The sequence below is a fragment of the Leptonychotes weddellii genome, chromosome 7 (assembly GCF_054177405.1).
Source record: "Leptonychotes weddellii isolate Sample4059 chromosome 7, ASM5417740v2, whole genome shotgun sequence".
NCBI classification, from domain to species: domain Eukaryota; kingdom Metazoa; phylum Chordata; class Mammalia; order Carnivora; family Phocidae; genus Leptonychotes; species Leptonychotes weddellii.
In genome coordinates this window covers 134,026,873-134,039,848 of record NC_138375.1, presented here as the reverse complement: position 1 = coordinate 134,039,848, position 12,976 = coordinate 134,026,873, and the positions used below count along the sequence as shown (strand labels likewise).

The 12,976-nt window shown below is 35.7% G+C and overlaps 1 protein-coding gene across 1 annotated transcript; it reads left to right on the top strand.

Annotated features, from left to right (window-relative positions):
* Positions 1–210: 210 nt before the first annotated feature.
* Positions 211–3,029, top strand: LOC102748429 (olfactory receptor 2AJ1-like). Its single transcript, XM_006730508.2, has one exon. The coding sequence runs from the start codon at positions 2,061–2,063 to the stop codon at positions 3,027–3,029; it is 969 nt and encodes a 322-aa protein (XP_006730571.2). The 5' UTR covers positions 211–2,060.
* The last annotated feature ends 9,947 nt before the right edge of the window (positions 3,030–12,976 follow it).

The following is a 12,976-nucleotide window of genomic DNA, read 5'->3' as shown; positions in this document are numbered from 1 at the left end:
TATCAATTATCACATGATACTGCATCAATTTGGCCAAGTCCCTTAATTTCAATGAGTATCATTTCCTTGTTTATATAATATAAACATTGTACTACATCCATATTCCTCTATCTGGTCTAATTATAAGAACTGCATGTAGAATATGATTCAATAGGTCTGGAGGAGGGTACAGGCATGTTTTCATCAGGCAACTTTAAGTAACGGAAATATTTTATTTCATAAGCCCCATGAAACTAAAAATCAGATATTATATTATTAACTTTTCAAAAGCTATAAAGTAGAAAATATGCAAACAAAGTTTATTATGACACAATTATTGATAACCTATGTCTTCATGTTACAGGCCTAGGCAGGCTTGAGTGTTCAAAATATTTACAAAGGAGGAAAACAAAAACACAAACAAAAACAAAACAGAACGCCTCTTCTGAAAATATTACCAAACTACAGGGTTCAGGAAAAGGATATCTGTCCATTAATATCTATGGTATAAGGCAGAATGCAATATACACCATGAGAGACTGATGAATATAGAAGATAGGAGGAGAGGTGAAGCCATGTCTCAGAACCACAGAAGAGAGCATTTGAGCTAGGACTTTGAAAGTGGCTAATACACTTCAGCACTTAAAATTAAACTGAATTGCTTTTTCTCTGCTCACTCGTTTTTGAAAAATATATGTCTCAAACTTATGGATTGTTCACCACCCTTCCCCCATCACACTCATACATGTGCTATAAATTCTTGTCCTTAGCATTATTTTTAATTGTACCTACAGGTACAGGTGAAAACTGCAAGAAGCAGTGGAATCACTCTGACTGACTCTACATATATGCACATCTCTGGGACTGCTAAGGGACATGAGGGCACTGATTCTGCTATTTATGTCAATTGAACTTCAAAGTATGCCTAATATAGGCATTTAAACCTGTTGGCCGACAATGTTCTAGAATCTTTAGGCTCACTAATTCTTTTAATCTGTATGTCACTCCTGTGGTGCGGGTAGGCTTCAGTCCAATTTTACAGAAAAAGGAAGACAGACACAGAAGGATGATCCAACTACACAAAGGCCATCAGGCAGGTAAATATGGTGATTTAGATGAAGCTTCAAACTCTGGTACTGATCTTCCGGAGGCTGTGTTTTTAAGTGATCTACAATACTGCCTCTGCTTCTACAGTTTATATGTCCAACCAAACCTTTGCTAAAATAGATATTCTACCTTATAAAATAAAGCACTTCTTGTAAGATGGACCCTATTAGTCTCCTCCATCATTACCTTCTGTCTTACTTTTGTACAGTATCAACTAGTACCTTGAATTACCTTGATGACAGAAACAAACTTCACGCAGAATAGGAAAATTTCTGTGAAACTAGCAACAACCATTTTTATTAGATCTCTTCTTAAATAATGGTGTCATGATTAGAAATTCTGTTCTAGTTTACCTGACTTAAGAGATACTTGAGTTGGGATTAGAGCAAAGAGGACTCATGGGCAAATGGGAAAATTCCCTATGTGGGAGAGAAAAGGTAAGCACAGACAATGCTCAATTCTGAAAATGCTTTTCTGTCCTCAGGTTATCAAAACCTTTTCTTCCCATCTTCAGGAGAATCTTCTTCATTTTCCCTGAAGTCTCCCAAGACTGAATGAAAATGTTGACTTTTATAAATCTAAAATGATCATAACTCTTCTGTTGAAGTTATATCTGCACAAGACCTCAAGGAGATGCATTTGTAAGTGCTTTAACAAATACACGTGATACATTTTCATCAAATTGATTAGCTTTTAGTTGATAGAACATTAAATGTACCTGTGTTCTTATTTAGTTACTATTAGAGATTACAGTTTGTAACAGTAGCTACAGTCTATAAATTGTAGTGTATTGAAAAATTCATGAGATATAATTAATGAAAATTTTATATGTCAAGAAGTTATTTATAATGCTAAAGAGATAACAACAAGCTGAGAGAGGAGTCCTGAGAGTAAGAAAAGTAGACCAGATGTACAGTAACAAATTGGATGGAATAGTGCTCTTATCATTCTTTTCTGGGCAATGATGTTCAGCCATGGAGAGAAACAATAAGACTGTCACCACAGATTTTATTCTCTTGGGGCTCTGGCCTGAGCTTAGCCACCTTGTGATCCTTATCTGCCTCATTCTTCTGGTCTACCTTATGGCTGTAATGGGCAATGCTGTTCTCATTCTCCTCATCTGGCTGGATTCTCGACTCCACTCTCCTATGTACTTCCTGCTCAGCCAGCTTTCCCTTATTGATGTGGCCTTGATCTCAACTACTGTCCCCAAAATGGTCACAAACTTCTTCTCAGGGAAAAGAACCATATCACAGATAGGCTGTGGAGCCCAGATCTTATTCAGTTTAACCTTGGGAATTTCTGAGTGCCTTCTACTGACCCTTATGTCCTATGACCGCTACATTGCCATCTGCAATCCACTGCGTTACTCAGTCTTGATGAGCCATACCATCTGTAAACAGATGGTCATTGGGTCCTGGGTAGGAGGGGCAATAACTTCCCTAGTTCATACAGCCTATGTCATGCACTTACCAATCTGTCATCCTCGAGAGATCCCACACTTCTTGTGTGAGGGCATGGCACTCCTGAAGCTCACTTGTGAGGACATTTCAACCTATGTGAAGTCAGTGGTGGTCTCAAGCTTTCTGGTGGTCCTCATCCCTCTGAGTCTCATCCTGGCTTCCTATTTCCACATATTCCTTGCTGTCCTCCGCATGAACTCCCTTGAAGGCAAGAACAAAGCCTTGGCCACATGTTTCTCCCACCTCTGTGTGGTCACTCTCTACTTTGGCCCTCCCATATTAGTCTACACGAGGCCAGGATCTTCTAAAACCCCCAAAATAAACCAGTCCCTCTTTATGTTTAATGCCATTCTTACCCCTATGCTTAACCCCCTCATCTATAGCCTGAGAAACAAGGATGTCATAGCAGCTATGAAGAGTATAATGCTCAGTAGATGCCTCCTGAAAAAGGTGAAAAGCCACCTAGGTTGCCATACCTAATTATAACCATATGTTAGCATATTTCTTTGAATTGTTTTAAGACACTTTAGGACTTGACAAGTTTGGTTATGAGAATCATGGATATACTAGAGGTCATCTGTTTCAATCCCCTTATTGTGTGAAAATAATAAAATAAATAAAGTGAAATATAAAATAACTTACTGATGTCTTCAGAGCACCACCCAAAGATCCAATTCTTCCAACAAAAATTCCTGAAACTGCAGTGCTTTTCTAAATAACACAGAGCATCATTTTTGCTCATATATACCCAAGTGACAAATGTATTCATCTACCTAAACATGTCTAAGAGTAAGAAGGTATGAGCTGCTCCTAAGAACAATGACAGAATTCAGAATTTCAGGGTTGGCTGAGGAAGCATAACTTTAACAGCTGCATTCAATGGTTATGGCATTAAAATAATCTGATCTCCCTTGAATTATAAAAGGCAGCTTTTAGGTTGTCAAAAGCTTGCATACCTGCAACCCAGTAGTTGGCATTTTTTTTTCCATGAGGAACAAAGAGTAAAACTGCCTCCTTTCTCTTGGCCTCAGCAAATTTTCAGTTTTCTGTGAAAAAAAAAAATGGAAAGAGGATCACTGTTATCTCCACAAATTCTAGCAAACTAAATTCAATAGCACATTAAGAGGATTACACAATTTGATCAAGTGAGATTTTCCCTGAACATAAGGATGGTCCAACATGTAAATATCAATCAATGTGATACACCACAGAATAAGGGGGGAGGTAATTACATTAATACCTCAGGAGATGTAGAAAAAAAATCATTTGACAGAATTCAACAAGCTTTCATGATAAAAACACTCAGCAAACTAGGAATAAAATGAAACAACCTCCAAATAATAAAGGCCATATATGAAAATCCAAGAGTGGAGCATCATACTCAATGGTGAAAGACTAAAAGTTTTTCTGTAAGTTAGGAATAAAATAGAGATGCTCACACTCAACCATTTACTTTCAAAATAGTATTGGAAATCCTAGCCAGAGCCATTAGTTAAGGAAAATAACTAAAATTCTTCCAAATTGGAAAAGAAGAAGTAAAATTAATTCTCTTTGTAGATGACATGAGCTAAAGACAAAAAAACAAACAAAACAAAACAAAACTAGTTTTTTAAATTTAAATTACAGTTAACATATAGTGTAATATTAGTTTCAGGTGTACAATTTTGTGATTCAACACTTCCAGACAACACCTGGTGCTTATCACAAGTTCTGTCCTTAGTTTCAATCAAAATCCTAGAGAACATAGGCATAACTTACTCTTTGACATCGGCCACAGCAACTTCTTTCAAGACACTTCTCTAAAGACAAGGGAAGCAAAAGCAAAAATGAACTATTGGGACTTCATCAAGATAAAAAGCTGCACAGCAAAAGAAACAATTAACAAAACAAAAAGGCAAACTACAGAATGGGAGAAAATACTTGCAAATGACATTACAGATAAAGGGCTGGTATCCAAGATCTATAAAGAACTTCTCAAATTCCACACCCAAAAAACAAATAATCCAGTCAAGAACTGGGCAGAAGACATGAACAGACACTTCTCCAAAGAAGACAAATAAATGGCCTCTAGACATATGAAAAAGTGCTCCACATCACTTGCCATCAGGAAGATAAAGATCAAAAACACAATTAGATACCATCTTACACCTGTCAGAATGGCTAAAATTAACAAGACAGGGAACACCAAATGCTGGCGGGAATGTGGAAAAAGGGGACCCTCTTACACTTTTGGTGGGAATGCAAGCTGGTACAGCCACTCTGGAAAACAGTATGGAGGTTCCCCAAAAAGTTAAAAATAGAGCTACCCTACAACCCAGCAATTGCACTACTGGATATATACCCCAAAGATAAGTAGTGAAAAGAAGGGGCACATGCACCCCAATGTTCATAGCAGCAATGTCCAAAATAGCCAAACTGTGGAAGGAGTGTATTATGCTAAATGAAATAAGTCAATCAGAGAAAGACAATTATCCATATATTTTCACTCATATGTGGAACATAAGGAATGGAAAGGAAAATGAGGGTGGGGTAATTGAATAGTAAGAAATCAGAGAGGGAGACAAACCAAATGAGGCTTGACTCCGGGAAACAAACTGAGGGCTGCAGAAAGGGAGGTGGGTGGGGGGATGGGGTAACTGGGTGATGGGCATTAAAGAGGGCATGTGATGTGATGAGCACTGGGTGTTATATGCAACTGATGAATCACTGAACATCATATCAAAAATTAATGATGTACTATACTTTGCTAATTGAATTTAAATAAAAAATGCAATAAAACAAACAAAAAAATAGAAATGTTATATAATCAAACAATTCCACTAATGGCTATTTAAGCAAGGAAATAGAAGCAATCTAAGTGTTCATCAGTAGATGAATGGATTAATATGTGGAGCTATATATATATGATCCAATATTCTATATATTTATGTATATATTTTTATACATAAAAATACATATTTTTATAATCATAGGGGTTGATATTATGTATATATTGATGAAAGGGGCAGAGAAACTTATGACTATGAGGAAATATAGTGCATAAGCATTGAGTATATATATATATATACATATATATACATATATATATACATATATATACATTCATCTCCAATGGAATATTACTCAGCCATGAAAAAGGAATGAGATCTTGCCATTTGCAACAATGTGGATGTACCTGGAGAGTATTACACTATGTGAAATAAGTTAAGGACAAATATCATCTGATTTCACTTATATGTGGAATTTAAAAACAAAACAATTGAGCAAACAAACAAGCAAAAAAAGCAGAAATAGATCCATAAATACAGAGAACAAATGGTGGTTGCCAGAGGGCTGGGGGTAGAGTTATGGGCAAACGTTTGTAGGGGTGTGGGAGGTATATGCTTCCAGTTATGGAACAACTAAGTCATGGGAACGCAAGGTACAGTATATGAAATACAGTCAATGGTATTGTTAGTAGCATTTCATGATGACAGATGTTAGCTACATGTGGTTAGCATAGCATAACATATAGAATTGTTGATTCATTATGTTGTATACCTGAAATGTATATGTATAATGCATAATGTAACATTGTATGCCAACTATACTTCAATTAAAAATTAATTTAATTAAAAAGAAAATGTATATGCAACATTTTTCTACCATGAAAAAAAAGAAATCTTGCCATTCCGTATCACATAGATTAATGTTGAGGAAATTAGGTTAAGCAAAATAAATCAGACAGAGAAAGATAAATCTTGCATGATCTTGCTTATATGTGAAATGAAATGAAAAAACTCATAATTGGAAAGATCAGATTAGTTATTGCCAGGGGTGTGGGTAAGAGAGTTGGGGATTAAGTGTGTAGGTAGTCAGAGCACAAATTTTTAGTTATAAGTTGTAATGTACACCATGGTAACTATAGTTAATAATACCGTATTGTATATTTGAAAGGTACTAAGAATATAAATCTTGAAAGTTTTCACCATAACAAAAAAATGTAACTATTCAAGTCATTGGACGTGTTAACTAAATTTATCATGACAATCATTTCTCTACACACACACATATTAAATGATCATGTTGTAATCTTAAACTTATACAATGTTATGTATGTATACATCAATTATATCTTAATAAAACTAGAAAAAAAAACCCAAATATATAATAATGGAGAGTAGAATGTCAGTTACCATGAGGTGATGTATTTGAACCCAAGGTGATGTATTTGAGGTGATGTATTTGAACCCAAGTCCATCTGCTCTATGTACAGCTAACCTGATCACTGAGAAATAAGGTATGCAGAAGGAAAAGAGTTTATTCAAGAGGCAGCCAAACAAAGGGACAGGAGGGCAAGATTCAAATCTGCTTCCCTGAATGGGGAGAGAATACATATTTTTATAACCATAGGGGTTGAGATTATGTATATATTGATGAAAAGGGCAGAGAAACTTATGGCTATTTATGGGGAAAGATGGTGCATAAGCATTGAGTAAAAATGTACTTAGCATACATCCCGTGTTCACTTGAGGGTGGAGGCTTAACACCAGAACAAGGCAAAATTCAGCCCTTGATATCAGGAGGTTATTTTAAGACAAGGAGAAGGGGATATGGGCTTGTTGAGCTGGCATAAACTGGATTGGTTCTTAGGCTTGTTATCTCTAGGAGGAATGAAGGGCTTAGCTTGTTCACAGGCTGAAACCATGTGGGATGACCTTCAGTCCAAGTTTCTTTAGAGACAGCTAGTGAGTTTGTTAGTGGAGTCTGAAAAGACACAATAGATGATTAGGGGTAAACAGTTTTCTGAGAAATAAGCTTTAAATTTTCGGTTAGTTTCAACCTCATTAACCCTACAGGACATGGGTTCAATGATAGATATGTTAATTAGCTTGATTTTGTAGTCATTCCACAGTAGATGTACATCAAAACACCACATTGCACAACCTAAATATTTAAAACTTTTATTTGTCAATTAAACTTCAAAAAAGCTAGAAAAAGTTTACAGGTTTATAAACATTTTCACATTAATTCTCATAGCAACTCATTAATGGAGTCATTATTGTCCTAACGGTATGAGAAAAAAAAAAAACAAACAAACTAAGGATCAGAGTGATTGTGATTTATTAATTCATGAAATTTCCATCTTGAAATCAAACAATCTACTTTTCTTATTACAAATGAGACAAAGCTCCAATAAGACTGTTTCCAGATGACATCATCCTATTGGCTTAGTCTAATATCTAATACACGAGCTGGAAAATCCAGAAGAAAATTTCAGAAGACTGAGCCAGTGCCACTGGGATCTAAGACTGTTTCTGGGGCATCTGACATTTGGAACCTGCTGATCCAGTCCCCAGAGGTGATTGAGACTGCTCAATAACCATATTGAAAGATACTGTTCCTGCAAGCCCTGAGATAATGGGAATACCAAGTTAACAACGATTATTTAGCACCTGTAGAGGTAAGACTGTGTATAAAGGCTCTGTCCGTATCCATATCTCCTCCAGCATAATGGACATATACCTGGAGATCTTCTGCTTATTTTTGCCCTGCCTGATTCCTGTAATAGATTTAATTATTTATTTGGGGCAAAGAGAAACAGTGTTTCTCCACATTAACTACATATTAGAACAAGGGTGAGGAGAAAGCTTAAATTACTGATGGCAAGGTTACACCACCCTGTTCGTGGATGAGGAAGATAATTTCCACGTGCAGCCATTATTAAGATCCACCACCAGGAGCCCTATCATCAGTTACCACCATTTGATGATCAATGAAACAATTCTTTAGTCATTGTTTTCCACACTTGCCTGGGGTAAGGATAAAAACCTGAGACCTTGATAAACACACACATTCCTGACCCATTCTTTGCATTTTATTTTTTATTAAGTTTTAAAATTTTAATTCCAGTATAGTTAGCATACAATGTTATAGTAGTTTCTGGTGTACAATATAGTGATTCAACACTTCCATATATCACCCGATGCTCATCATGACAAGCACACTCCTTAATCCCCATCACCTCTTTAACCCATCTTCCCACCCACTTGCCCTCTGGTAACCATCAGTTTGTTCTCTATAGTTAAGTGTGTTTCTTGGTTTCTCTCTCCCTCTCTTTCTCTTTCTTTGTTCATTTGTCTTGTTTCTTAAATTCCACATATGAAGGAAATCATACAGTATTTATTTTTCTCTGACTGACTCATTTCACTTTGCATTATACTCTCTAGCTCCATTCGTGTTGTCACAAATGGCAAGATCTCATTATTTTGTATGGCTGAAAAATATTCCTGTGTGTGTGTGTATGTGTGTGTGTGTACCACATATTCTTCATTCATTCATCAAACAATGGACTCTCGGGCTGCTTCCATAATTTGGCTATTATAAATAATGTTATTCTGGTAATCCAGTAATTGTACTACTGGGTATTTACCCAAAAAATACAAAAACAGTAATTCAAAGGAATACATGTACCCATCCCTGGCATTTTAGATTCAGTTGTCCTGGGATTCCTGTGTTTTCATAATCTTCAGATTATTTTAACAATTGGACTGGGGAAACACTTGTCCAGAAAATAAACCATAGGAATAACCTGGGCTATTTTTACCTCATAACATTGGCTGTGGGAGGGACAACACAGCAACTCTCAATTGTGAGTTCAAAATAATTAAGGCACTAATTCGTTCTTTTTTAGATCCTTCTTCTAAGAGGCTGGGTTCTTTGTCAGTTTCTGACAAGGATTTGGCAGCACAGTTCTCTGTTTAATTCAGCATCTTATTATTTAATCTTGGTGGGTCACAGTGCAATGATTAGTCTCAAGGAGAAGTCAAATATGTGATCTTCATGAAGGCCAAGCCAGGCATCCAAATGCCACCAAGGCTAGAGTTGCAATGAACACCGTAAAAGAATCCTAAGGATTTCAGGCAAGACTGAACACAAATGACAGTATTGGTAAGGATACTTCTTGAAAATTTATACTAATATTAGAACTTTTTGGTTTTCTATTTTGATCTCACTGAGTATGGTATTACATCTATAACCCATAGAGAACAGAAATAGTCTCCCTGTATACATTTTTCATAAAGAATTTTTACTGATATCATCCGGAGCTGGGCTTATAACACTTGTTCCTTTGATCTACCTTTCCTAGAATTGGAATGCTCCCTCTTCTTCCACAGAGAGTAAAAATTCCTGAAATGCAAGGAAATAGATAACTCCATATCTAGTAAGAATCAAATTTGCTTGCCCAGGTTTAAACGTCCTTAAAGGAATCAGTGTACTTCTGTAGTTAAAGACAGAATGCCCTACATGTAACTGTTATGTACAAAAATGTTTAAAAAAAAAACTGTCTTTGGTTTTACAATGATAAATGAAAAACATTAAATTTCTCCAGTCAAACATGGTATACAAAATTTTTGTTGTTCTCTTTTTGTTAAACACTGTCAAATAACTTACTGGAATATAAATGCTTGGAAGGCCATCTAAAGTACATGAATCATCTGAAATATAAATGTCTGTTTACACACACATACACACACACACACAGACTTCCAGAGAAGGAATTCTAAATAATTTCAACTCAAAAAACAATGCCTTAAATACATTTACACATACTTTTCTGTCATCTAAAGAATATAACCCATGCTTATGTGAAACATTCCCACAAACAAAACACATTCCAAATGTTTGGTCTTAATTCCTTCTCATCTCTGCTTTTTCTATCCCATATCCTGCTTTGCTTTCCTTAGCGATTTCTTTCAAGCCTATCTTCTGCATTTCCTTCATCAACATTTCCATTGCACTGGAAGAGTTTTTGATTCTTATTTTTTTAATAAGACTATGATCTGTAGATACTTTCTTTGTGAGGTGCACGATGACCATACTTCTGTCCTCTAGATTTAACTAATTGCTCACAGATATATTCTGCTGTAATACCTTTGGACAAAAGCCATCCTTGCCTCCTTTTCACACTGTACCCTTACTGTGGAATTTCACTTACATTCACCAGCCTCCTACTACAAACATTTATGTAATGCCAAACCACATGTTTAGAAATGAATTAAGAATAAAAATTTTATTCCCAATTCTCACTAAGTTCTTTATTGGTATTCTCTTTATCTGCCAAGATCTTTAATGTCCTTTTGTGGATTGAGAGGTACTTTTGGTGTTAATTATAGAGATATTTTATTTCAATAGAGGATAAAAATAACAGTAGTTCTATCATCTTGCCTGCCCAGGTGACTGTAGCTTGAGAGTAAGATACACTTGACCAAGATTCAATAGATTCCAGTATCTGCTTTTTGACCATCAGCTCACTTAATTTCTTGAATATAAATTTCTGCATCTATAATGTAAAGAGAAAAATATCTGTTATCTTTATTCCAGGAGTTGCATGGCTGATCCAACTAGATAATGTTTGTAAACTGTCAGGTTATATATATGTTCAATTATATGTATCGACTAAGCCTCATCTGATAAGTGCTTATTTCTCCCAAATAGATCTCTATCAATCACTCCTTGAACTAAAGCATGTCCTTCCTGTTATGCCAACTACACTGTACAATTAAATGAGTGTAAACACTGTCATCCAGTGAGTGAGTTGGACTATACTTTAATAGACCAACAAAATAAATTACAAACAAAAGCTTTAGCTGAGCAGATATCTGAATCCCCACTTCTTTACTGCCTCTTGGAGAAGAGTCATCATGTAATATGCCTTTGCTTGTTCCTGAAAGTATCATATGTGATCTAGCTAGCCAGTATTCCAAGGATATTCATGCCCCATCTATGTGGCTCCCTGAGCAATAACACTAGAATTGTTGTTCCTCATCTTGCCACTCCATCCAGTTCAGAATCTAAAAAGGAAGAGATTTTCCTGAAGAGTCTGTGTCCAAGGATCAGAATCAAGGTATGATATGTTAGATTTCATTTAAATTATCAACAAACTCATGTGGCGGTTAAAAAAAAAAAAACATTAAAATGTGATGTCAGACTGGTGTAAGGTGTTATCTCATACACCAATCTGACATCACATTTCAGTGTTTTTTCTTTTATTATCATATGGTTTCATTCATATGTGGAATATAAGAAACAATGCAGAGGATCATAGGATAAGGGAGGGAAAACTAAATGGGAAGTCATCAGAGAGGGAGAAAAACCATGAGAGACCCTTAACTATAGGAAACAGAGGGTTGTGGAAGGGGAAGTGGGTGGGGGGATTGGGTAACTGGATGATGGGCATTAAGGAGGGAACATGATGTGATGAGCCCTGGGTGTTATACGCAACTGATAAATTATTAAACACTACATCTGAAACTAAGGATGTACTATATGTTGACTAATTTAATTTAAATTAAAAAAATTAAAAAAGAAAAAATGTGATGTCAGAATACCAAAATAGTGATAAACTTAGAACAAAAAGAAAAAAAAATCAACAAGGTTACCAGCTGAAATGTGAAAGTATTTCATTAATTAGGTTTGGCACTGAATTATCTTAAGATTGTAGAATATTTCACTAGAGGAGATCTTAGGTTCTAGACCAGTGGTTCTTAAATGTTTTGCTTAAGGAACAATGGATAGTCACTATTTAAAGAATAACAAAATCGGTTTTGATTTTATCGGTGAAAATACTGTCTTGTTTAATATGGTGAATAGCAGAAATTGGCTCCTACAACTAAAGTTCAATGTAACCCAAATATGTGGATTAGCTTTAAAAATGTTTTGAAGTTTGCATCCTCCACTCAGGCAAAAGGCAGGATGCCACCCATCCTTTGCCTTTAGATATAAGAGTCTAAACTAAACTGCCCAGCTAGGCCATATCCAGCCTTAAGCTTTGGATTCTGTTTGCCCAATGCTGGCTTTCTGGATGACAGAGCCTGCCTCTCACAACTGATTTTTTTTTTTTCCTAAAGTGAGTCTTTTATGTAAGATGTAGTGAGAGCATCTAGGAGGATAATAATTTCATTGAGCTCAAAGATCAGGTCCCATGAAGTTTCTTGTGAGCCTGCCTGTTCATACATATTTGGTTAATAAATGTTGGTAGAATTGGTGGATTTTTTCCTGAAACTTGCTAACTTGCTTTCTTTTAATTGTGTTCCAGTTTTAGTGAGAGCATAGCCCTTTCTCTCCTCAATACATCATTGGCTACTTCTGTGATCTTCAAGTCACACACACATGCACACACACTGTGGTTGGCTGAGGTAGATTTATAAGGAGTAGTAAAATTCATACCATAAGCAAATGTTGGCTATCGATTGGAAAATTTGTATTTGTGAAAAACTAATGAATTATATCAAGTAACTAGTATGCCTTAGTTTATTAAGATAGCTCAATGAAGAAATCAGTTGTTTTGGAATTGATCATTTCTTAAGTTTTCATGCAAAGGAATCAAGCTGGTATTGATTTTGATGGCTAAATTTAACTCTGAGAATCAAACACTATTGAAAGTA

Excerpts from the sequence above, each read along its gene's own strand:
- LOC102748429 (XM_006730508.2), top strand. The coding sequence starts at position 2,061 with ATGGAGAGAAACAATAAGACTGTCACCACAGATTTTATTCTCTTGGGG.